Below are 26,006 nucleotides of genomic sequence, written 5' to 3' on the forward strand. Positions count from 1 at the left end.
GCTCGTCATGGAGAGCGTCAAGCAAACTTAACCGCTGCTCCGCCTGCGAGCGCGGCACCTGCAGCGACACGCTCCGTCCTCTTGGACGCCGTAGGATTTTGGATACCTGCAAACCCAAAATACCCGAACTTGTCTGGGGCTCAGAGGGGCGCAGTGAAGCCCATCTGTTCCCCATGTAAAAAAAAAAAAAAAAAAAAAAAAAAAAAGAAAAAGGTTATTTTTCCCTCACAAAACCCGCATTCCCCCCCCCCCCCCGGACGCCCGAGACGTAAATGCGCACTAGGCACAGGCGCACCCCGGCCACACGGGACCCTGCGGCACCCCGGCGGCTGGGCCGAGCCGAGCCCCGCCGGGCGCGGCGCCGGTGCCCGCCCGTGGGCCGGGGAGCTCCCCGCGCCGCGCCCGGCGGCGGGGCGGGGAAGGGACGAGAAGGGCAAGGGGGGTTGCGCTGCCTCCCGCCACCGCCGCTCACTTCCTGGTTCCTCCCGGCGGCCGCCCCACCTCCTCGCCGAGCCAGCGTAAGGGGCGGCGGGGGAGGGGGCCGGGCCGTGCCGCTGCTGCGCGCGAGCTCCCCGGGGCGGCGGGGCGGATGGGGCGCGGCGCCGCTGCGGGGCAGCCTTGGCCGGCGCGGCGCTGCGTGGCGGCGTTGGCGGCGTGCGCTCGCGCGCGCGGCGTGGGGGCGGCGGGGCGCGCGCCGGACCCGCGGCGGCGGCGGCGGCGGCCTGTGGGGTAGGTGGTACGACTGACAGCGGCGGGGGGGGAGGCGGGCGGGCGGCCCGCCGCGCCCGCGCGGGCAGGTGTGCGCTGGCGGAGGGGGGCGGGAGCGGGCCGCCGTCGCCCGCCGGAGGGGAGGGGAGCAGACTAGCGCGGCCATCCCGCCGCCGGGGCTGAGGCGGGGGCCGCGCCCGCCGCCTGCGCCGCGCGACCGACCAACCAACCTCCCCCCCCCCCCCCCCCCCCCCCCCCCCCCCCCCCCCGGCCCTGCCGGTGCGCCCGGCGTCCGCTCCCCGCGCAGCCCCTCAGCCGTGCGGGAGCCGCGGGGGTGGCGCGGCCGGCCAGGGGCCACTCGGTGTCCCTCTTCCCTCGGCCGGGGCCCCGGGCAGGAGCTGGGCGGTGGGTCGCGTCCCGCAGCGGCGTCTCCTGGAGCTGTTGGCACCGGTCGGAAAACGGGAGGTGGGCTCCCGCTCGCCCCTCGTTGCCTTCTGATCCGCCGGCTTCCAGCGCAGGGCTTTAAATGCTATGAGGCTAAATATGTTAAATAATACCGGGCTAAATACGTTATTTAGGTCTGCTCCGGGGGCCGTTCCGTTCAGAGCAGTGTAACGTCCCCTCGGCAGGAAATTTAAACTCGGAGCCTCCAGCAATGTCGTCGGAGTCCTGTGGTCTCTTACTGGATTGCAGTGATGAAACGGGGTCCTGTAATCTGTTAATGCGTTGCAGCGATGAAACGTGCCCGTCGTGGAGCAGACCCTCTCGCTTCAGCGGTGGCCGCGGTCACCCGGCGTTTGACTGCGGCTGTCCGATGGGACCGTAGGGCAGTTGCGACTTCATCGGGAGTAATCTGTGTTGAAACCATGGCGCTGTTCTGTGGCGGGTTTAGTCGGAATGGATGGTGAGTTATACGTTAATAGGAAGTAATCTGGAGTGTTTTTAAACAGCAGCTTTTAAGTATTACTGGAGTACTTCTGAAGAGTAATTTTTAGAAGAAGCAAGAGCTCACGATGGTTCATTAGAAAACAATCTTCAAGAAAACATAGGCTCAGGGGAGGAGGAGGCAGCAGTCTAGTCTCTGATGCGCTCTCCCGCTGCCTGCGTGCCAGTGAGGGATGCCGGGTGGACACCAGAGGTCGTTTAGGTTTCTTTCCTTTGATCCTGATTCAGAAAAGATAAACTATGTTTTTCAGCACGCGAGAGAGAGATTGTGTGCCAGACTCCTGATGCAGCAAAGGTGCGCAATGCCAGATCTGTAGGAAAGGAGCCCACATTCAGATGGTCATTCTGATACATTGAAATGGCAGAGAAGGGGCTGGCGGGGTGCAGGGAGTAACTGCCTCCGATGCCTGGTGGTGTAGATAGCAAGGCTTTAGTGAGTACGGTGTCTTTCTTCACTTAGTGAAAGCAACAAATAAGTCTTTTGTGTAGTGTTATAGGTGTTTCGGTGATAAGAGTCATTATAAGGGGAGCCACACGTTAATTCATAGGTCTTTAAAAATGCAGCCTCACATGCAATAAAGATCCGGTCCTTCAAACACTATGACTCTGTCAGCGCAGCTCTTAGTGCTGTCTCACTGATGCAATAGTATTTGTCATACCAATGGGAGCTGCTTGTGGTAGTAAGTTGTGTCTGACTGAATGCTCCTTGAGATTTAGAAGGTGCAACCCAGAAGCTCTGTGCGGTTATAGGTTTATAAAAGGACAAATGTAAGGTCTGCCTCAAAGCTAAAATATTTGTTGCAATATTTAACACCTATTGGGTATGTTTGTGTACGTTTCTGCTTCCTTTTTAGTTTTCATTTTAGGTGGTGTAGTTACAGACAGAGCGTGTATTTCGGTTTGAAATTGCTTGTTTGGTAGTAGACAAAAATATAAAAATGTAGTTTAATCCAACTATTGGGAGCAGGTTGCAAGAAGATGAATGCTTGATTCCTCAGCAGATGCAGGTCCGCTGTGCCCAAGTAGTTATGTGTCTTTTCTGGGCAGTTTCCTTTGTGTCAGCAAAGGAGAGCAACTGATAGTCTTCAGCAATATATGTGTAGCGTGGGCAATGGTAACTCAGCTTTGGTGAATCTCTTTTTCTTTCCTAATATGAATTTACTTTTCTTGGTGAGTGGATTGCTGTGCATCTCCAACAGAACAGGAGCTAGCAGTGTCGCATAGTCAATGCAGTTTAAACCCATGTGTTGCATTATTTCAGGGAAACTTGCTCGTGGAGCCATGAAGCTTGCTCGTGCAGACATTTCCCATACCTCTATAATGGGATATCTCTCCTGTAGAAGAGACTACAGGGTAGGTGATGGGCACCCACGGTGGTGTCAGTCTGAAAATGGCTTGGCTGTAGCTCAGCCAGTCTCTGCAGATGTTAATTGACTGAGCTTATGGTTTTCTCTGGTCCCTCTGTGGTGTAGACATGACCTTTTTCTTAGGGCGATATTCTGGAATACAGTTTTTCTGCCTTCCTGAGAGAAGACAGCAGGTAATGTAAAATATGACACGATAGAAAAGCTTGTTGTCAGTTTTTATTTTCCCTGTCCTGTGCTTAGCTGGTTGAAGCAAACCAGGTGTGAATGATGGTACCCAGAACATCATATTTGACTTGTGCGTGTAACAAACCTGAAAGTTAAGGTTGCGTTAGAGAAAATGAGGAGTTAAAGCTTTCCTAATTAGAGGTGTGTATTTCCTGGGTTGTGCAGACAATAAGAAAAAAAGATAGCCTGTAACTTGACTGGAACTGCAGTGCAGCAAGTCTGCCAGTAACACTTTACACACTGTCCTTTTGAGAGGGAGTCCAAAAGAGCGAGCCGGCTTGCCTCTGCAGGCTGTGGGTGCCAAAGACCTCCTCACACAGCAGTAGTTCCCAGCTAGTGAGGTGCCAGGTGTTGCAGGCAAGGTGCAGCTAGGTACTGGCTCTTGCTCCACAGGAGCACTGGCATGTTAACTCCTTTTGCCTGCTTCTGGCTTTTCCCCTGGGGGTGGGGGGTGCTTGGGACTGCTTCTGGAGACTGGAGAGGGATTTATGTAGGCTTGTAGCCCCATATCTCTTCACCCCACCAGGTTACAAGGTGACCATACCGAACTGATGCTGTTACGGGAGAAGGTGTAGTGCAAGGAGGGGGGAAAAAAAAAAAGCAGAGGACAGGGATGGGAAAGTAAGGAGATGAGAAGGAAGGCTACAGCAGCAGAGTTCAGCTAGAAACATGTTGGGAATCACTGTTCCAGGAGCTGTAATAGCAAGTAAAACAAGGACACAGAAAACTCAGTGTTAATACTCTTGGACAACAGAGGAATGTTGAATGGGAGGAAGTGCAAGGCCCTTGTTGATGTTTTTGCTGCTAGGCCAGTGGTGGATGGCATGTTTGTGAAGTTCAGCTGCGAGTTTTGCAATAATGCAGAACTGACAGGGGCGACCAATCTTAAATGTGGTGCAGCATGCAGAAGTTAAACAAATGGACTCAAGTTGAAACAGTAAGAGTGAATAAAGGTAGTGTGAAGTACTACGTCTTTTTTTTTTTTTTTTAAATAGCGATGAAACACATACAGTCCTAGCAGGAAGGCAGTAGCACCATACCGTAGCTACAGAGAGGGCTGTAGCAGGCTATAAAGGGAGATAGTATTGTGATATACATCTTTGTTCTTTGCAATGACTACTTGAATTACTGGTGTCCAATATAGCATTGAATAGATAAGCAATATAGTATGTATTGCAGTTAGTCTGGTCTCCAGCTCTCAGTATTTCGAAGGATAACAAGATTAATGTTTACACACAGAAATTGTCTTTTTTATGGAGACAGGGATCCCTCGTGCTTGCTAACGCAACAGCGAGCAAAACAAGAAATAGTTAGTTTGCCAACTCAGGAGTTCTTTACTACATTTCAAAAGCTTTAACATACGGCAACTTTGCACCTGCAGGTTTTTCCAGTTCTCTGAAGTAGCAGCATAGGTATCTTCTAGGCTAACTCTTAACATCACAAAGGTGGATCATGACAGTTGTGATTTTAACTTCAGGCCTTTTCAGGATAGAGGTGATAATTTTTTGGTCCCTGTTTTATTAATGTGCTATTTTAATGGATGCTCTGTATTCAGTTTAGATACCTGCTTAGGTGTAGTATTTAGATTTAAAATCTAAATGCCTTGCAGCCTTCATACCTGTATCTTCCCTACCCCTTTATGGTAGGGAAGAAGTGTAGACTGCAAGTGGGGGAATAAAATACAGAGAGACTGACTTGTTCATGCTTGTGAAGGGGGGGCTGTAGCAGAAGCAGGTGAGAGTCAAATCCTGAGTTAGACCATCTGAGTGAAAAGGTATGTCTGATAGTTAAAGTGCTCTTTCTGCCTTGAAAGACAATATTCAGAATATTTTTTAGAGTAGCATGGTTCTGCCAGCTTCTTATTATGATTAAAACTTTAAAGCTGCCACTCTCTTCTGCTTCTCTGGAAAATATATTCCTTATGCCATGAAAGCAGTGTAGTTTTTTAAATAGATGCTAAAAATAATACCAGTTATATAGACAAACCTTCCCCCTTTAATTTTTGTCTTTCCTTTTTTTTCCTTTTTTTTTTTTTAAAAAAGTTGATACAGGGCAAATTGAGAATTTAAATTCCCTTGATCCAGTGGCTTGCTGTTTTAAATCCTGAGTCAGCATCAAAATTGCAAAGCTGTCTAGAAGACCGGGACAGCTTCTCCTGTTTTGTCTCATAAGACTGTCTCTATTCAGGAGAACTGCAATGCTGTGGAAAAGCATGACACCCCCATTTGTTGTTTTCTGTTTCCCAGTGCAGTCCCTTCTGCAAGATTGCTCTTTCCTTCCGATGCTTACTCCAGATAGGTGGCAATGCCACAAAGCTGGTTTGTATTTATATGTTCAGGATTAATATTTCTCTTTTTACATAAGTTAAGTAGCTCGTGTGTATTTAGTCTATTGGGAGACTGTAAGATTGAAGTGACAGAATTTCTCTGTTGCCCTTGCAGCTCTGATAGTTAAAAAGTTATCATACATTATTTTGTAATGGTTCACACTTAATGACAGTTTTATAAAGTACCTTCCATCTCTGATGAAAAGCTTATTAAGATCACTAACTTTGTGATCAGACCAAGTCAGATCCAAGTCTGACCTTAGTCTCTGTTGCCCTTGTGCCTTGTGTCCTGTTCCTAGATGTTGCCCTAATTATGTCACTCATCTGTAGCGGTCCAGTGTTGATGTACCTTGGACAGTAACTACATTGTCTTTGTCTCCTCTCCTTTGCTCAGGCTAGCAGCTGGCAGGCCTTGTAGGTGGGGGTGCAATCACTTACCAGGTAACTCAGACTCTTAGGTCAGTCTTTATTGCATTATAATTTATTTATACAATACATATCCATTAGTTAAACAGAAGTGATATAGACATTAACCAGGAAGCTGTTACCATCTGTCCCGAGAGATTGCGTACCACAAACGTTAGGATAGGAAAAAAACATGTTTTTAACCGAGAAAACGTGGCCTTATTTTCCTTACAGTTGTACTAATGAAATTCCTGTGGCACTGCTGAAGTTGCTTCTTGTTTACACTGATGCAAATGAGAGGAGAACTGTGGGGTTCGTGCCTTATGTGGCTGCATCTCTTTTGAGCCTGTCACTCTTAGCCTGATCCAGGCCCTCAGGATGGAGTTTCTAGATCTGACAGATGTCTTTGAGGTAATTTCCACCTCTCCCTGCTCTCCTTAGGGAGGAGTTCCCTTGACGTATTCATACTCCTGTTCAAATGTATTCTTCAGAAATGCACGACTTCAATTAAATCTTCCCCTCTAATAAGTTGCTTCTAATAAAAATAAAAAAAGTATGATTTTAGTGTGATCCATTTTTACTAAGGTCTTGTTCATGCATGGCCTCTTCAAAATAAAAAATAAAAAATAATGATTAATCAAAATAGTTGATGATGTAGACAGTTTTCTAAACTGGGACTATAAAGCAGCATTGTAATATAGCCACTTACTCCCTTCATGTATAGAAAAATGTTATAACTGAGTTACCATCTGGTTTTGTGTTCTCTCTTTCCCCCTTTCCAAGGCAGGTAATCCAAGCCTGTGCATTTAGCCTCAGAAAACACAAATTTGTTTTAAGCCTTGTAATTTTTAAAGATTATTTTTAAAGGATTTAATATAATTCATATTCTGATTTCTTTATGCCATTTTTCTTCAGTATGGGAACTGAAACTGTTGAAATCGCATGACTTCAGTAGCCAAAGGTTTCAGGGGAATTTGAGACGTTTGTGAGCCTCTTGCTAAAAGCAAACGCATAGCTAGTAATGTAGTACTTAGGCTGAAACTGTACTCCTTAATGGGGCCTGAATTTCCAGAAGAAAAATGAAAAATTATCTGTGCTAGGCATAATCCTGTTACCTGCTCCTGGGGTGGCTGGAGTAGGGCTAGCAGTACTCACTTTGCCCTATGACATTTTGATCTGAGTCATCGGGTGTCTTGTCAGCGCAGTGTTAAGCTCCGTGCCTGATCCTTCCCTATTGCTTTTGCCATTTTAACGCGAGAGGAGTAGTTTTTGACCTGTTTGAGGGTTTTGGATTGGATTGGGTTTGTTTTGTTTGTTGTTTGTTTTTTTTTTTTTAACCATGTGTGCAGTCCTGAAAATATTCCAATGGAAGTACAGCTCTCTATAGAAAATTTAAGCCTGCTAATAATAGGCTTGCTTTTTTTAGCTGCCTTTCACAGACCTGTTAGAAATGTCCCATTGACCCTCCAGGGTTTTGTAAACCAGGGATTGGAAACTGCCATGCTGATGGATATCTGGATGAATCTGCAGGAGACTGCCAAAAATTCTCAGCATAGCTGGGCTGTTTGTTCCACTCCTGCTGATCAGATAAAACTTTTTAGGCCTTGCAAGAGCCATTAGGAAAAAATATATGAATACTGATATTTCCTTATTATGCCTGCTAGAACTTGCTTTGGCAAGTTTTGACAAGCTTGTCATTAGATTTGGGCTGTATGAAAGTGTGGCAGGAGAAGCGTAGGTAAATATCCTGTTAGTTAGAAAACACACTTTCTCTCATTCTGTTGCAAAGGAAGATTAAATAGGCAGTGTTTTAATCAATGCAGTTTTATGTACAGGAAAATGAAATAAACTTCGAAATGACCTCTCTTGCACTTTCAATCTGTCTATCTATCTAGAGTTTGTTGGTTTTATTTAAAGGGACATCCTGTCCTGTGGATCTAGCTCGCCTAGTTTAGCTGTCATGAATATAACATGACTGGTTATGTATGTTTGCTTCCTTTTGATGACGATAAAAAGTTAACTTTGGTGTTGTTTGTCAGCTCTCAAACTACTGTCAGTGAACTCTGTGTGTGTCGTAAAAGCTGTTCTGAAGTATCTCTTTATATAAAAACTCAAACTGAAAACCTCAAAAAATGCCCATGATCTGCCTTGGTCTCATTTTCTCCGGCCCCCCCCGCAATTGTTTTCATGTAATTGCAGAACTTGAAATTCACTTAGTTCATATGACAAAATGTAACCTCTTCCCAAAGTTTAATGTTAATGGACTTCTAATAGAGGAAATGGTTGCAATGTACATAGTAATACTGTAGTTTTGCGAGTCAGACCCATGTGCTTGACTTTACTAGCATGAGTAATTACATGAAAATCAGCAGGGTGGTGATGATGATGGCATTAAGTGTGGTCTAAGTTTTATAACATCAGAACCTCAGGTAGCTTTCAGGTACACATTGGGTGAAGGCCCACATAATTTGTTAGTTCATTCTTAATGCATTCTTTGGCGGTCACAGGCCATTAAAAAATAGATTTTTTTGACATGGCTTATGGCAGGTCAAAAGGCAGTTACTTAATTTATGTAGGGTATAATAGCATATTTTAAGTGTTCATTGTAGCAGGAAGTGGATTTTAATTTGTTTTATTTACATTTCTAATGTGTATATTACATGTTTTTTTGATTATTCCCGTAATGCCAAATGCCTTCCAGATAAAAAAGGTCTTTGCTCTGACACGTGGTTAAGCTAAATTGATGTGTGTGTTTTCATTGTATCTCACACTTACCTAGTGGCCTCTCTTGTAGCCTGACACTGTGATTAAGTTCTTAAGCCCTTTGCCTTCATTGTTTACGTATTGTTTGCTCCAGAGCAGGAGAGACTGACATATTCCATCTGTGTGTTATAAATTAAGTTCATATGCAGCATGACTGAAGGGCAGAGTTACTGCTTCCTCCCCTCTACCATTTTTTTTTTTTGGTATTGTTTATATGAAAATACCAGGTTGGACAACATAAACAAAACCAGATGTTTGTGTATGTTAAAAACAAGGAATTAAAAAAACCAGCTAACTGGGTCATGTAGAAGAGAAGCTGAGACTCTAAGCTCCTACAACTTGACTTTTAAGATAAAGTACACTAAAACACATATGTATTTCTCAAATAATGAATGGTGTTTATGTACTGATTACTGATTTTTCATTTTGTTGCCTGATGGTGCCTCTAAAGCAAGCATTAAATAACAAAGTGCATTAAATAACGAATTTGTCCTGCAGCCGGAAGTTAGAATTGGAGGCCTGTGCTCTGTCCTCTTAACCGCTTCCTTACTGCACTGCAGAAACAAGTCCCCAGACTTTCAGACTGAGGTGCCTTAAGGCTCCTTCCAGTTTCTCCCTAGACAGTTACACAGCAATAGCTCCCCCCCCCTTCCAATTTAGCTCAATAATATTTCTGAGAGAGAGCTGTAGAACTCTTATTGGAGTGAAACCACTTCCTGCATTTGCAAGAGAGATGACTTTTTATTTGACTGCTGAAGTGTGCTATTCAGTACTAAACCCACAGTTTTAACCACTATGTATTTGTCTAGCTTTCAGACAGTCTCTACTAATACGGACCTTAAGGTGACTTGTCAAACTAATTACTTTGTTAAAGAAGAGTTTGCTTTTCCTGTGACCGTTTCATTCTTTTGCTTTGGGGGACAAAACCTCAGGGGAAAAAAAAAAAAAAGACTCAGAGTCTAGGCAAAAAATCCTGAAAGTGTGTGTTCAGGACTATCCCAGCTTGTCACTGCACCTGATGTGTCAAGTCTAAGACTTTAGTTTGAAAATTGAACACCTAAATTACTGTTTTCTTTCTTATTTTTTAATGCAGTACGATGTTACTGTCAACTAAACGTTGTCAGGTATGAGTCTTTAATTATGTCAGCTTTATTTTGAGCTGGCAAACCAGCATAACAATTTTAATAAGATTATTAAATAATGCAATGAAGGTTAACCTGTTTCCTTGGGGGAGGGGAAGGATTGGGTCTTTAAAATACTTGTTAAGTCTGTATGAAAGTATGAATACATAAACGTCCTTGCAGAAATTGTGAAAAACTGGGGAAAAGGTATGGATTTACTAGTAGGTATAGATATATCTGAACTTAGACCACCACATTGTTTGGGTAATCACTGTTTCTGAAAATTATATAGCTTGTCTCCCTAAGTATCAGGAGTCATGAGGCTAAATTATAGCTGTGGTTAAAATACAAAGTAATTACAATGTGGTATGTGAATTTTGTGAATGAGGAGAGGTTTTTTGGTTTTTTTCCTTGCCAAAGTAAATGAGACCCACATGTGCGCATTTTTCTCTTGATTTTTCTGTTCTGTGTGATGTATGCATAAATATGAGACTGATACGCTTTACCATTAATCCATGTGACTTCAGATTCATAAAAAATCTTAAACTCTCTCACTTGGCGGCATACTAAATGCTAAAAGCAGAAATAAAATACCTAATTCTCCTAGTTTATTTATACCAGTTATGTTAGAAAATAAATATTGTAAATGGTCTGATTCATGCACTTATGTGCACCTAGAAACTTTGCGCTCCTGATTTTTGCCTCTCATTGTGGCAATAGCAGTTCCAGTCACCTCTCTTCCACGTCACTTGCACTAACATGCACAAGCTCATTACTTCTGTGCTTGGATTTAATCATCCTGCTCATTAATAACCTTAATCTTTGGCTGTGATAGCCATAAAAGTTTTGAGAGAAGTTTAAGGTCCTAGGTACTTTTGCAATCCTCTCACTACATTTTCTGTAAAATTTATCCATTTTGTATAGGCAACAGTATCATTTTTTAACAATTAAACACAAAAATAGCTTCAGTATGAAGTTTTTTTGGCAGAAAACATTAATGATGAAGATTGTCTCCCTTTCTCTGAATTAAAATGGAAAAAATGGGCTATATTTTTTTTGCAAAGAAATGAGAGTAATCCTTACGTGTTGAAATAGGAGGCTGAACCCTTCTGTTTAGGTATATGCAATTCAGTGTATTTGGTAGCAAAATTATTGTATCCATTTTTGTAGAAGATGGGTCTTTATGTAGAGATTGTATTGTTTTTGAGTGTTTAGAGCATTGTGCAAATACCCTGTTAAGAAGTGTCTTTGGAAGAAGTTGCTGGGTGTATAAAGAGCCACTTTCAAAGCGTAGCATTCCAGGTGTGCTCTAACATTGAGTGGTGTACATTCACAGTGCAGATTGATCCCCTGCCAAAATCTTATGAGCGCCTTTTTTGTTTTCTCAAATGCCTGCGTTTGGTGGGAGTTAAACTGAAACTACAGTAAGTGCTGTGCATACCTGGAGTAGTACAGTTTCTGGCTCCAAAATGGACCTTACCCTCTGGGTAGACAAGGTGCCTGCAGAGACGGAGAGGACAGGGCAATGGCAGCAAATGTCATGTTAATGCCCTTATTACAGTGGAATTAGTTAGAAGTGCTAAAGGGGAGGTAAAACAAATGCCATTGAGGGATGGAGCAAAGGTGGTGGGAGAAGTGTGGCAGAGCAGAAGACTTACAGGGGATGTAAGGCCAAAGGAGGTGAGAGTGGGAGACAGCTGTTGTTTGGGCAGAGCATCCTCCAGCTGAGACTAGAAATTCCTGTCAAGATCTTTGCCTGGGTTGCTTCTTCAGCAGTTCCTGCCACTGTAACTTCACAGTAGTTTGTTTTTGCACTTTTACCCCAAAGCTATGAGTCAATGGATAAGGAGAAAGGAAACCTCTTCCACTTGCTAAGCTTCCCAGTATCTATAGGAGAGACCCTTCCCTTCCCCAGGTCTGAGGCAGCAAAAAGGACCCTGCTAGCTGTGCCAGGTGTTTCCTTTTTACCTCGCGTGACAGTGTCCAGTTCTTGCTTCAGTTCCTGCTGTGGCAGCTCCTGTTGGCACCTACCTGATCACTTGTTCTTCATTAAAACGCTTGTTGCCTTTCCTCTGGGGTGGGGGCGGCACACCGGTGGATTTAATGTGTAATTAAGCAAGTCTTAGAAGCACTTAGAGAGTCTTCTGAGTAAGAAGTGTTCTGATAAGCGCAAGAGTCTGGTTTCCAAATCCATTGTTTTGTGTTTGATTTATTTATCTTCTTTGCTTTTTCAACTCCCTTTCTGCAGTTTGGAGTTTCCCACGTGATCCTCATGCCATTATGTGAACGGAGGTCTACATGTCTTGCGAAGCAGTGAACACTGTTTCTGACTCTCTTTCAGATGCAAGTATGGACATAATAGCCTATGATGATTACTCCGGTCCACCGCTTCAGAGATATTGAAAGGAAACCTGAATACCTCCAGCCAGAAAAGTGTGTTCCACCTCCTAGCCACGCTTCCCTGGGAACAATGTGGTTTATTCGAGATGGCTGTGGTATTGCATGTGCTGTCGTTACCTGGATGCTGGTGTTCTATGCCGACTTTGTAGTCCTTCTTGTCATGCTAGTTCCATCGAGAGATTATGTTTATAGTGTCATCAATGGCACACTGTTCAACACCTTGGCTTTCCTCGCTTTGGCTTCACATTTTCGTGCTATGCTGACAGATCCAGTAAGTATATCTCTCTCTGTATGTCTCTGAAATAAATAGGCAGTGTTTTTCTTGTCTGCTAGATGTTGGGTAACTGAGTTGCTGAGTGAGTGGCAGATTTAAATAACTTCTGTGTGTCAGCCTGCTGAGTGAGGCTGCTGATGTGGTATGCTAATTTCTCATCCCACTCCAGTCAGATGCAAAGTCAAGGATCCAGCTTTAGATTCCCATTGTGTGAGCAGCTCCTCTTTTTGCACTGGGAAAGAGAGCGTTTCTCTCTGACCCTGTTTTCTCCCCAATGGCAGATCTCGTGTGTGTGGCTTGTCGTGTCTTGACAAACAGGAAAGCTGGAAAAGCTGGTTTTGGTTGACTGCCTTGGCAAGTATTGCTTCAGCAGAATGGAGCAGAACACGTGTTGTTTTGAAAAGCCATGTTACCATCTCTCATACTAGTGATTTAGTTGAGTGTATTGGACCATGCTGAAATAAATACTGTATGAGCATGCTAAGAACTGACAGTTCTTAGGCAAGTGGCAAGCATCAGAGTTCTAAGACCCCCTTGTATGTCTCTGTAAGACATTGCTTTGTGAGAGATCTGGTCTGCTGCTTTCTCATCTTTCAGCTAGTGAGACAGTACAGTTTAGTACCATGATGCTTATTCTGAGTGGCCTGTGATGGTTTATTTTTATAACCTCTGGACAGTAGATTCAGTTCAAAACCCCATCTCCACTAGTCAATGGAAGGAAAAACAGGCTTAGACTCCTCTTGGCCTCTTCCTCTTGAGTGTTCTTGTTGCTGTTGGGAATGGTCGTATGCCTCTGATACTCTAATTATTCCCTCCAAATGTCATTTCCTACTTGAAACCTTGTTAGGTGCCATTAAAACTTCAGTGTAATCTTTGTTTCTTAGTTTCCAGCTCTCCCAGAAGCCACAGCACTGCAGAAATGGCTTGATTTGGGGTAATTTCACAGTTTATGGTAAAGACTGATGAATTGCACGCTACTGCTGCCGGGCAGAACTATAAGTAGTAGTTGAGGCTCTGAAGCTTCTGGTCATAGGACTTGGGAATAGAGGGTTGCAGCAATTTGTTATATAGTTTGTATGCTAGGGGTTCTTGTTGTTGTTGTTGTTGTTAATTATTGTGTGTTGTGTGACTTTAATGCCTGGGGACCTTGAGGTCGCTGGAATTATTTTGCTGAGTTAGCAGAAACTCTTCTGAAACGAGCTGTATTCTGAAGCAGGCTGGGCAAGCAGTGTTGGAGAAGCAGATGCAGTCTCTGTGCAGAGTAATTGGGAAAAGATATGTTAATTCCTAGTGTGTGGTGGGATTTATGTGTGTGGATGGCAAGAGCTGGTGGGATTTTGTTTTATTTTTTTATGAGAAAATCAGCTAAACAAAATGGAGGAGGGAAGATAAAGTGAGGGGATGCAGCAACATCTGGCAGACAGTGTGAGTCAGGGATGAAGGAAGCTGCTGGGACATGGGGAACCAGGGGCACGTCTAGGATCAGAATGAAACAGAAAGCACTGCTGAGGCAAACAAATAGAATTCCTATTATAAATAAGTGAACACCTGAATTCTTCAGAATTGATAGTGTGTGTCATGCTCTTCAGGAACTGCTTCCTGTGGGTTCTTGCTAAAAACGTTCCTAAGGTTTTGAGCTTTTCTGTGTACTAAAGAGAGAATATGAATTGTAGCATTTTGTGGAAATTGGTCTTGGTAATTTTTAAATTGGTGAGGCCTGTTGGGAGGTTTTTGTGGAAAAACCCAAAGACTGCTCAAGAAAGCCTTATAGTACTGGTTTAACATGCAGTTCTCTCATTGATGTGTATTATTCCTGTTTATTGCTGTTAAGAGGTTGTATAGATGTGTTAAAAAGAGACTGTTTCATCAGAAATCTGTGAAAATATTACATCCCTGTTTTTATTTCAATATAAAAGCCTTACCTCCACAGAGGTGCATTTGTGCCGGTGTACCAGCACTGATTTCATACAGCACATTTCATGACTTTTTTTGGTGTTTTTGGGGGGTTTTTTTGAGCAAATTTATGGCCCTAGAAAGGCTGGCAACTCTTGAACTCAGGCTCCTGCAGCGGCAATATGTTACCTGTTTAAAGACACATATTTTAAAGTGGAAATTGCACAGCTAAGAATGTTTTACCTAGTCTTGTTCAGGTGGGAGGATTCTTAGTGTTCACTGTTTGAATGTTAAACCCCAATTTAAATAACAAATACACAATGGAAGCATAGCTATAAATACTTGAGGCATTTACCAGCAACTCGTAGTGTACACAATGATACTTCAGAAGTAGCTGCTTCTACTGGAATAAAACATCTGTGGTTTCCAGTTTGTGATATGAAATGCTGGCATGATAGATTTGTTGATAGATGTGAAGAGAGGGATGAGGATTCTTAAATATTTTAAGGTTACTATAGGATTTGTTGTGGTTTAACCCCAGCCAGCAACTAAGCACCACGCAGCTGCTTCCCCCTCCCCCCTCCCAGTGGGGTGGGGAGGAGGAAAGGAAAAAAGTAAAACTCGTGGGTTGAAATAAGAACAGTTTAATCACTAAAGTAAAAATAAAAATACACTACTAAGAATAATAATAATTGTAATGAAAAGGAATACAACAACAACAACAAAAAGAAATAAGAAACCAGTGATGCACAATGCAATTGCTCACCAGCCGCTGACCGATGCCAGAGCAGCGATCCGCCCCTCCTGGCCAAATCCCCCCTCTTTCTATACTGGGCATGATGTTCCACGGTATGGAATAGCCCTTTGGCTAGTTGGGGTCAGCTGCCCTGCCGATGCTCCCTCCCAGCTTCTTGTACACCTGCTTGCTGGCAGAGCATGGGAAACTGAAAAGTCCTTGGCTTAAGATAAGCACTACTTAGCAACAACTAAAACATCAGAGTGTTCTCAACATCATTCTCACACTAAATCCAAAACACAGCACTGTACCAGCTACTAAGAAGAGTTAACTCTGTCCCAGCCGAAACCAGGACAGGATTACAAAAGACTAATTGCTTAAGTGAGGATTTACTGATATTTAAAAAAACAAAAACCACCAAAATGATGTTTAAGTATGTGGTTCCATATATTAGGACCTTATTTTAATTTCTTTTCTGAATCTTCTTGCCCTTCTTGGAACTCTGATCTTAGGGGAGTTTTTATTTCTTTCTCTTCCCTACCCTCCCACAGTTTTAAGTCATCCTCTTGTTCTTAGCACTCGTTCCCAGATTAATCTTCTGGTTTGTTTCTTTTTTTCTGCAGGGTGCTGTACCCAAAGGTAATGCCACAAAGGAGTTCATTGAGAGTTTACAGCTAAAGCCAGGACAGGTGGTTTACAAGTGCCCAAAGTGTTGTAGCATCAAACCTGACAGAGCACATCACTGCAGGTAAAGTCTTTTCTGAGGACTGCTCTTTTATCAAGACCTCAACAATTATCCAGTGTGCCTTGATCTAAATTGTTATTGGAGTCTGAGACTGGAGTGGTTAAACTGAGAGATTGGCATCCGAATTCTGTTGCCAGTAGTGCCAGACATGTTCGAGCTTCTCTGAAAAAATCTCAGGCCTTTTCTGACAAGTTTTCATCTATAGCAGGCTGGGGCCACTTCTTGCAAAGTGAGAAACACTTAAAATGAATGCTGCCTTGACTCCAGACCTGTAATTGACATTCCATAAATTTTTATGTAAATGTGACTTAAAAAGAGACATCATATACCAGAATGCATAGAAATCCGTAAAATGTAATGTCTCTCAAAAGGTCAGTGTCCTTTCTATTTTTGTTTTTATTCACAAACCCATTTGTCTAACTGTAGATTCTATTTAGAAGTAATATTTAAAACTAAAGTTCAGGTAACTATATATTTTTTAAGAGTTCTGACTTCCACATTTTCATTGAGTACTGTGACTTTGTTTTGTGCTTTGTGATAGATCAGTATGCCTACTGATCTGTCATGTCCTTTCTTTTTCTGGTGGGATAAACTTCCCTGAAGAGAGTAACTGGTAGTGAGCTTTTTAGTACTAAAGGCAGTGAGCAAAAAAAATAACTATTTCCTAAAATTCTCTTCTGCTTTTAAAGCAAGCAAACCTGCTTTCCAGTAGGTAGTTAATGAGTTTGCACTGATTTCCCTTCCTTACCTACTCAAAACCCAATACATACTGAGAGAGCTCATATCAGGGTTACTGCTGATTCATGCAGGGGTCTTGTGGGGAGGGGAATATGTGGTACTGAGCTGAACAAACTTGTTCCGCTGTTTTGTGTTTTTCATATTTATTTTCAGAGCTTTAGTTTGCAAATATTTTTCTTTTTTGTTGTTTTTTATTTTAATCAAAATCAGGAGTTGGTTTTCAGCAGGAGCAATGTGATCATGCCTATCACTTATTAATGCTACTGTAAAATCCCCTCTGACACTTCTTCAATTATGAATGAAACTTCACATCTAAATTGCTGTCTTGCTGATGACTTGCAGCATAGGTAAATGAAAAAGACTCTTGACTAAACACAAAACCTCGTCTCCATGGTCCTTTTTTCTATGTTTTAAGATAACTTTTTAGACATTAAGATTTGGGAAACTGATCCACTGAGCACTGATGCTGTTGAGAATCTTCAGTCAAACATTTTTTAGTGGGGTAGGGGGATTTATTGGACTGTCACACATCAAGGTTGTGCATGTGCATCAGCAGGAGATACTGCTAGCTGTATGCCTGAGGGACCAGGGTGCTTTTTGATTCATATGCTACTTTGTGAGTCCCCCATGCCCAGCAAACTATTCCTGCCAGCATTTGGAAACTGGGTGGTTGAGTGGGGGGAAAGTGAGTATGGGCAATCCCTGCTGCCTATAGGTTTTGGTCCTAGTTTCTGTGTTTCCTTTTCCACCAGCTAGTTTCATGTTGTGCCTGTCATCCAACTGCTTTTGGTACGTATGCATGGAATAAAACCTCTCCTCTCGGCCTTAGCTACCTCCTTCACAGAGGTCGTCTTTGACTTGGCTGCTTCAGGTTGTCCCTCTGGGGAACTAGGACCTAGGAGCAATTGAAGGGTTTGCTTGGGTATTTACCTGTTTCAGAGCCCAAGGGAAGTGTGTGTGTCTGCACGAAGTAAATTAGACCACAGGGAGGCATCCTCCTGCTTTACACCACCTGCCCCGCCTCCCCCCCCCCTTTTTTTTTAACCAGTAATTGATACTTGTTATATGAAGTATGATGTTATCTGGCAGATAAATTGTTTTTACTGTGCCGGCTGATTTTAGTCCCCATGTAGCTCAAAAATAATTTCAAGCTGCTTTCATCCCCAAAACTCCTTTCTCTCACTTTCGGGGGGGAAAACCAGCTGCTTATTCTAGCAAAACAAGGTTTTTCCTGTTTTCCACTGCACCTGGGGCTGGCAGGTAATAGGGTACCCGTGTGTTGTGGATTAACCCCAGCCAGCAGCTAAGCACCACGCAGCCACTCCCTCAGTTGTTCCCCGCCCCAGCTCCCAGTGGGATGGGGAGGAGAATCAGGAAAGAAGGTAAAACTCGTGGGTTGAGATAAGAACGGTTTAATAACTAAAGAAAAATATAATACTAACAATAATAATAATGAAAAATAGTAATTGTAATGAAAAGTAATATAACAAAAAAAAAAGAAGGGGGGGGGGGGGGGGGAACCAACCAGTGATGCACAATGTAATTGCTCGCCACCCGCTGACCGATGGCCAAGCAGCAATCCGCCCCTCCTGGCCAACTCCACCCCACCCCCCCCCCCCATTTATATACTGAGCATGATGTTCCATGGTATGGAATAGCCCTTTAGCTAGTTCAGGTCAGCTGCCCTGCCAATGCTCCCTCCCAGCTTCTTGCACACCTGCTTGCTGGCGGAGCATGGGAAACTGAAAAATCCTTGGCTTAAGAGAAGCGCTACTTAGCAACAACTAAAACATCAGAGTGTTATCAACCTTATTCTCACACTAAATCCAAAACACAGCAGTGTACCAGCTACTAAGAAGAAAATTAACTCTATCCCAGCTGAAACCAGGACACAGTGCCTGCCTGATGAGAAGCAGTTCCTGATCTGGCCCCGTCCTGGGAGGCTTGGGCCTGCCTGACCAACCTTTCATTTAGGATCAAGGCTATAGCAACTCATTTGTTTTTCAGGCATGGCATGTATCCTTGGGGATTACCCCCTCCCACCATGTAAAGTGAGTGCAAGGCTGTTCTGACGGAGAGGTTTTCTATTATTTATTCATACGTGCTCATAAGAATGTGTTTATGTTTTTGTTTGAGTTTCCCTTAAGCATTTGGGTGTTGAAGTTTATTGTTTATATTAAGGTCAAAATATTTTTTGTTATAAGAATAAAAACAAAATTAGCAGAGCCCTCGATCCTTTCTGTTTCAGTGCTGCCAGAATTGTTCTGGAATGGCTGTTTCCTTTCTGGGTCTATAGTTTGTTTGTTTTGGGGTTTTGTGTTTTTTCATATTTGATTTCTGTGCTTGTTTGTGCAATGTGGTATCAGGAGACTGCCTTTTGTCTCCTATCGTATGAGAAAGCGGCAGAGAAAAAGACTTCCTTTATTATGTGAGTTGAAGCAGTTACTGACTAAGCAAGAGAATGATGTTCAGACAAAGTAATAATCTTTTAATTATTTGACTTCTAGCCACAATGTGCATGCTGGCAAGAATTTGAATTTTGATTTTATTAGTCTGGTTTTGTGAAGTGCTTTAACATCTAATTTTACCTTGAATGTATATTGTGGTACTGTCTTCCTGACTGACTGCCACAGCTGTTTTATGCTAGTATGTGGCTTACCTTGATGTCAAGAATCTTTTTTAATGCTTTATTTCATTTTCTTTTTTGCAAGTTCCTGCTACCAGCTAATGTTGGTAAATAAACCTTAGTCTGTTATTAGCAACTCTGAAAAAAAATCTTTATTCATTACTGCTTTTCATATCTTTCTGGGTTTTGTTTGGTTTTAATCTGTGGACATTTTCACAGACCAAACAGGTTAAAACTACAGTAAATCACAGATTTTTTTTCCATCTGTCTGAATGTATTGTTCAAACCATATTTTGGCAGAACCATTGACGTGAATATTACACTAAGGTGTCTTAATTGGCATTAATTTTTTACAATGGTGATTTGGTATTGTATGGTTCATTTTGAACAGACATAGTCAAGTGAGCAAACCACAAATATAAATGTGGTGACCAGTAAATTTATTTAGGTTCAAATTTCACCTCTGATTCTTTCCTTTAATTTCTGTGTCCCCCAAACCCCTGTGAAATCTTGCGTTCCTGGAATGAAACGTGCTATAAATAAAGACCTGTATTCTTTCAGTGTTTGCAAGAGGTGTATTCGGAAAATGGACCATCACTGCCCGTGGGTCAATAACTGTGTAGGAGAGAATAACCAGAAGTACTTTGTACTGTTTACAGTAAGTATTTTGCAAGTGGTGTTTGAGGTTGTCCAGTGGGCAGCGCTGAAATGCTGTGTGTAGTCTGTGAAGCAGCTCCGAAGGCTGGCTTTCTCTTCTTTCCTGTTTCAGAAGAACTTCATAGGGAACTGTTGCAGACTTTTGTTTCACTAATTAGGGAACACACACAACACAACAACGGGAAAAAGGCATCACAGGAAGTATTTGTCAGGGTTCTGTGAGGTTTGTGTTGACAGTTGTTCAGCACTTATTTTGTAATGCTATCGTGGGGAGGCGTGGGCCATCCCTTTACACCTTACTGTGGCTGGTAAGGTCCCAGGCCATATGTAGGGTTCCTAAATGTTGTAGTTGTACGAGTACCTGTGTGGGATCATATAATATGAGCTGTTGCCACATCTTAAGCGAGGAGTGGGAAGTCTGCATCCCCTTTGGCAAGAATTATCCACCTTTTACTTGCAAGTGGTTTATTTTCGTACTTGAAAACCAAGGAGGTGTTTGACTTTTTGTACTATATCTGTGGCATCATGAGTAAGAAAACAGGAGTGCAAACTTGAATACTACGTATTTCTGGAACGGTTGAGATCTGTTTCATCAAAGCGAACTGCAAATATCCTGTGGGAGTAGCGTGAACATTACAAGGCTGAGTTTCAGTGATGCTCTGTTTTATTAATAAATCTTTTGAGACATCTGTAGGTTTGAGGAAGTGTTCTCATATTACCAAGTAACAAGGGGGAGATTTTCAGTTAAATGGAAAGGCTTACTGTTCTGTGGTGTGGTTTGTTAGGATGCGGATTACAGAACAAACCAAATCCCGTTTCTTTCCCTTGAGCAAGGGTTTTTTCACCATGAGGAGTGAGCTAGGTGTTTTAATCCTATCAAAAGGATTTCTGTTTCTGTTAAAACTGACATCTACTTTCAAGCAGGCTGTATTAAACACTTAATATAGTTGAGAGAAACAAAATAAGGGTTGCTGGTTTTGTTCTTGGTTATTCTTTTTGAGACCTGAGGAGGTGAAAGAACGGCAGCATGCTCAACTTGCAAGGAAGACCAAAATACTCTCCTGTCACCTTTTACTGCTTCCACAGGGGTTTCTTGTAACAAAATCTCTCTCACTTCTAATATCTGCCAACCTTTGTCAGAGTCTGTAGGTTCAGGAGAGTCCTCTTTTTAGCCCTGTCTTGGTAAATTGTAGTGTATGTGTAGCATTGCATATAGTTTAAAGGTTTTTCTTACAAAGCTAAGACTTAATTTAAAACAAAAAGGATTAAGTACAAAGTATTAAAGCTTGAGAGAAACTTTCCATGCCAGTGTCTGCCTCAGGGCAAAATACTTATTAAAAAAAAAAAAAATTTTTTTTTCTGAAACTCATACTGGAAAATAGATAAAGTGCATTTTGTGGCTAAAACAAATTAGCTGTTGTTTCTCTGGGAAACTATAGTGCACTCAAGAGCAAGGATGTAAGCTTTGACAACATGATACCTCGATGTCAGAGTGTTGCTGTTCTCTGAAAGTTGCGCTGTACTCGGCAGAGATAAGGACAGTAAGCTGTGTGGAAAGCGGCGCTGGGGCACAGGAGGCTGTACTTTGTGTCCAGCTGGCTTTGCATTAAGCAGTCTCCCTCCTGTTCGCTCAGAGCTGTTCGTAAGGCCAGAATGAGTCTGTGTAGTCTTGGCATTTGCCAGCTTTGGGATGCTTGTTTAGGGGGGATGGGAGGGCTTGGTGGTTTTTGGGGTGGTTTGGTGGTTTTTTTGAAGTCTTAACACCTTGCTTTATTTAAAGTGTTTGGAAGATTTAGCATTTTGGTCTTTAAACTTACGTGATACCTCTATTACATCCTTTATTTTTCAGATGTATATAGCACTGATTTCCCTGCATGCTCTAATCATGGTGGGATTTCACTTCTTGTATTGCTTTGAAGAAGACTGGACAAGTGAGTACTAACAAAATACCTCATTAAAATACCAGATCAGCCTATGAATAAGACCTTATAATGTAGTTTGCTTGTAAGGCAACCCCTTTTACGCTAGTTTCAGAAGAATGCTATCAGGGCTCTGCTATGCTATTTCTATGGTTTTTTTTTTTAATAATCAATCCTGGAACTTCATAATTTTTTCTGACCTGCTGGGATCTCTGTCCTGAAAAGTCCTGTTTCAAGTTAAGCCTGATACTGCCTAGGGAGAAGCTGAGATGTAAAGACACCTAGATAGTATGTGTGCAATAATCTACCGTTGACACGAACGCAGCACTAATTTCCTGAATGCCAACACAAGATAAGAAGAATGTGTGTGCTTTTTTTAAAAGGGTAATGTGAATCATTCTTGCAAGACTACCAGGAAAACATGCTAACTCAGATCCAAAAATCCACCCTCACAAGAACAAACAATTCCTTTCTACAAAAAAAACCCCAACAACCCAAACAAACAAACAAACAAAAAACCCCAGCCCTCGCTCTGGAGCAGCCAGTGAGTAAGTTTTCACAAAGCCAGTTGAGATGTGTTTTTAAAAACCACAAATGGATATAGAAAATCCTCTAGGTAATGCTGAGTCAAACAGCGAGCTGTCAAAGAATGTGTGTGCAGATGTATGTGCTGCTTGTGGATTTTTCTGGAAGAGCATTAGCTTCGTTTTTCTTGGAATTTCAGTTGTGTCATTCAATATGACTGGTTTTAGTTTATAATACTGCAGAGGATGGGTACATTTACACATATGAACTGAATTTGACAAGGTTGTTCTGCAGTTCAAAACTTTGTAAAACAGCTGCCAGCTGTCACTGAGAACATCTGGATTTGAATGCAGTTGCCAAGGCCATAGGGGAAGGATACATCAAAAGACAGAGTTTCCTTTGACCCCTTTCTCAGAGCCTGTATCTGTGGGGAAGCACTTTCCCACCTGTGCCAGGTTTAGGTTGCAGAACAGAACTGTTATGAGAGATGGATCTGTCGTTCCAGCTGCCTTGGATTTGTGCTGATTGTGTTAGCCCCTGATTATGGTGTATCTGTTAAAGCTTAACATCTCATGAGAAAAATAGGGTTTTTTGGTGATACTTACTCTTGGATTTCAGAAAAATCTGGAGATGTTCTGACATGTACAACACTCAACACTATGATTTTTGCCCTGTAACATTTTCCTTCCTTTCCTTTCTTCTGCTCCTCTTTCATAGTTGCCTTCTCAATTTTTTTCAGCTCTTGCTTGAGTTTGCACTATAGAGTATGAGGAAAAATAAGAATTTGGCTTAATCTGCCCTTCTTTAGGTTATGAATTAGAGCAGTTATGAAAGGAAGCATACTCTGGTTTTATGTTAGTGCTACAGAAATAATTATCCTTGTGTCCTGACTACCAGCTTGAGATTTCTAATGGACTTTATCACTGTGGAAAATCCATTAAGATTAAGGTTTAAGAGAGAAGCTACAGGTGAAATGGAGTAGAGTGGAGTCCTAGCCAGTGTGCTGGGGAAACACCTAAGTGGAAAAGAAAGTTGCATTCTTGAAGTATTGCAGAGGGTTTTTTTGTTTTGCCTTTTTTTAAACTTGCAGGAGTGATCATTTCATTGTTGAATATCCTCAAGAATGTCAGAGCTTCCCTGTGGTGATCATATAATTTATTTTGACAGTTTGAGTATGGAAAACTCATAGCTTAGCAGGTGTTTTGCAGGTGCTGCATTACCTGATCTCTCCCCTTCCAACTCCGTTGTTCTGTCTTCACAGAATGCAGTTCCTTCTCTCCACCAACTACAGTGATTCTTCTCATCCTCTTGTGTTTTGAGGCTCTCCTATTTCTCATCTTCACCTCGGTTATGTTTGGGACCCAAGTACACTCCATCTGCACTGATGAAACGGTAGGTGTCTCACATACTCCCTCCTTTACCCTGTCTCTCACTGTTTGTAGAAACAGTGAAGGGCTGCAGGGTTTTACCTCATTGCATGAGGAGTTCATGTATGTGTACCCTTTGAGGAAAGATCCAATGTCATAAACTGAGCTAGCACAGTGCTGGATTGTGCTCTCTGAAGGTTACTGTGAGAAGTAGTGTACACCTATGTATTGGCTGGGATGCTGTGTTGACAGTACCTCTGATAAGGTAGGCATTGGTAACTGGGATTACTCTGTAGAGCGTATTTGTCCCTGTGGATTCAAGAACCTTTTTCCTTTAATGAAGTGCTTTTACATTGGTATTGTCTGAAATTTAGCTGTGTCTCCCCTGGTGTCACTATTTACAGCTTTATGTGCTGGAAAGCCAAGATGAGTAGGTGGGGGAGGGATATATATACACGCACACCCCCCCACTTCTTTTAGTCTAGAAGATTTCCAGTTTTAGCTGCTTGTTAAACAGTTCAAAAACTCTTGCCAGAGGGAAAAAGAAGAGGGAGTGGAGTAGCTCATGGAAACCTGCTGGGTACAGTGCTGCAAAGCCACTATGTCGTCCCCAATTCAAAGATGGCATAGTAGAGGTTACATAGTAGTGTTGCAGTCCGTCATATATCCCTCCATTTGCCCACTTCTGTAAAGGTGGAGCTGGTGACTCCCGAGGGCGTTCCCACACTTGTGAATACTGCCGGCCTTCACCAAGCATGCTCAGATATCTGAATTAAGTGGAGTGGTTGAAGAGAAGTGATAGTCTTAAAAGAGTGACAACTCTTATTTCCTCCCCTGCCTCCTTTAGTTTTCTTTCCCCTTCACTTGTTTGCCCATGGCCAGTTGAAGCTAGAATAGGTATTTTTGGTGCCACTGGAGAGCTATGACTGGCATTATAGACTGTAAGAGCCCATCGCTCCTGACTCTTTTTTGCAGTACTTTTTTTTTAATGCTTGGCTTCTGCAAGAGGCTGATGTTCACACTGTGGCTGTTCTGTGTTCAGAGGAAGACTTCAGGTGTTCTTTCTGCTGGGGAGAGCCCCAGGAAGAAGTACAGTGTCGTCCAGAACAAGATCCTGCCGAACTTGAGTTTATCAATAAGTGTGTAAACTAGCAATGCTGCCTGTGAAATCATCATCTGAATTTCTCAGTCTTTGAAACCTGTGAAGAATTTTTAGAAGCTGCTTCCTGCAGCTGGGCACCCAAATAAGTCCCCTCATTTTCCCTTCGCCTCAAATTCTGGGAACTTATAGATGTTAAAGGAACAATGTCACAATCTAAAATAAAAAATGAAATATGGTTGCCCCCTGTTGGGTTGTGGGTTTTAATTTTTGTTTTCTTTTTTAATATGTACCAGTAAGGATTTTGGTCTGTGGAACGTCTCATTGTTGATTTGCTAGCATTGAGCTAGCTGTGTCTGGCAAGCAATCTGTTTTGAGCAGAGGAATATTTCCAGGTGAAATTCTTCCTGGTGTGGTCTCTTGCAGTGTTGTACTTCACATTTTAGAGACAGGGCTGTGTCTTGCCCTTTCTCACCTTCCTCTTCCAATCACTGGGAGACCTCATTCCCCATCTTGTGTACACTGTCCCACCGGGATGGTTCCCTTCTGCCTGAAGGGACCCAGAACCCTAGTATTTTGCTGTTGTCTCTAGAGGTGACATTTACCAGGGATCAGCACAACTCTTGCAGTTGACTCATGTTGTGTTCTGCAGAGCTCCTAGAATCAGTAATTTGAGACACACAGATGTATTATAGTGCATTAATCCGTAGCATGGGAGAGCCATGTAGGTCAGGAGAAGCTTACCTTGCAAAAGATCCGAAGTTAAAGAACAGAGTGATCTGATCTGCCTGCTGCTGCTACCCGTAGGAGAGTAATGCTCTCCAGTGACTGCACTTGCTCATTTTGCTTCTGTGGCAGCCAGGCATAGCTTTCCTGAAAGACCAAATTCACTTTGTGGGTTTTAGACACAATACAGATAATTTATTTTGTTTTCATGATTGACTAGTGAATGTTTCAGCTGATTGCTTGATGGCTTATTTTTGTTCTCCCTCTAACCTTTACTAAACAATGCCAATGATTTCTGTCAAATCAGTATCTTATTTAACCCTTTCTCCCTGCTGTCAGTTCATGCATGTTTTAGCAGTGATTCTAATGAAACATGAAGAGGCACCAGGTAGAGTCGGCTACACTGAGCCATGGGCACTTCCTGAACTTGCTTGGTGAATC

The 26,006-nt window shown here is 42.6% G+C and overlaps 1 protein-coding gene across 5 annotated transcripts in view; it reads left to right on the top strand.

The window, feature by feature from the left end:
• The first annotated feature begins 456 nt into the window (after nucleotides 1-456).
• The window catches only part of ZDHHC3 (zinc finger DHHC-type palmitoyltransferase 3), a 35,878-nt gene continuing 10,328 nt past the window's right edge, over nucleotides 457-26,006 (top strand). The window contains exons 1-7 of one of the 5 annotated variants that reach the window (XM_050891324.1): nucleotides 1,525-1,612; nucleotides 12,202-12,531; nucleotides 15,787-15,911; nucleotides 19,834-19,930; nucleotides 21,779-21,860; nucleotides 23,635-23,765; nucleotides 24,783-25,082. In XM_050891324.1, the coding sequence (XP_050747281.1) occupies nucleotides 12,226-12,531; nucleotides 15,787-15,911; nucleotides 19,834-19,930; nucleotides 21,779-21,860; nucleotides 23,635-23,765; nucleotides 24,783-24,887 (846 nt within the window). In that variant the 5' untranslated portion in view covers nucleotides 1,525-1,612; nucleotides 12,202-12,225 and the 3' untranslated portion in view covers nucleotides 24,888-25,082. Of the gene's footprint in view, nucleotides 519-675; nucleotides 730-1,524; nucleotides 1,613-12,201; nucleotides 12,532-15,786; nucleotides 15,912-19,833; nucleotides 19,931-21,778; nucleotides 21,861-23,634; nucleotides 23,766-24,782; nucleotides 25,083-26,006 lie in introns of those variants that run through there. The other 4 variants (XM_050891321.1, XM_050891322.1, XM_050891320.1 and 1 more) reach the window with 4 other exon arrangements.

The sequence above is a fragment of the Gymnogyps californianus genome, chromosome 2, assembly GCF_018139145.2.
Source record: "Gymnogyps californianus isolate 813 chromosome 2, ASM1813914v2, whole genome shotgun sequence".
NCBI classification, from domain to species: domain Eukaryota; kingdom Metazoa; phylum Chordata; class Aves; order Accipitriformes; family Cathartidae; genus Gymnogyps; species Gymnogyps californianus.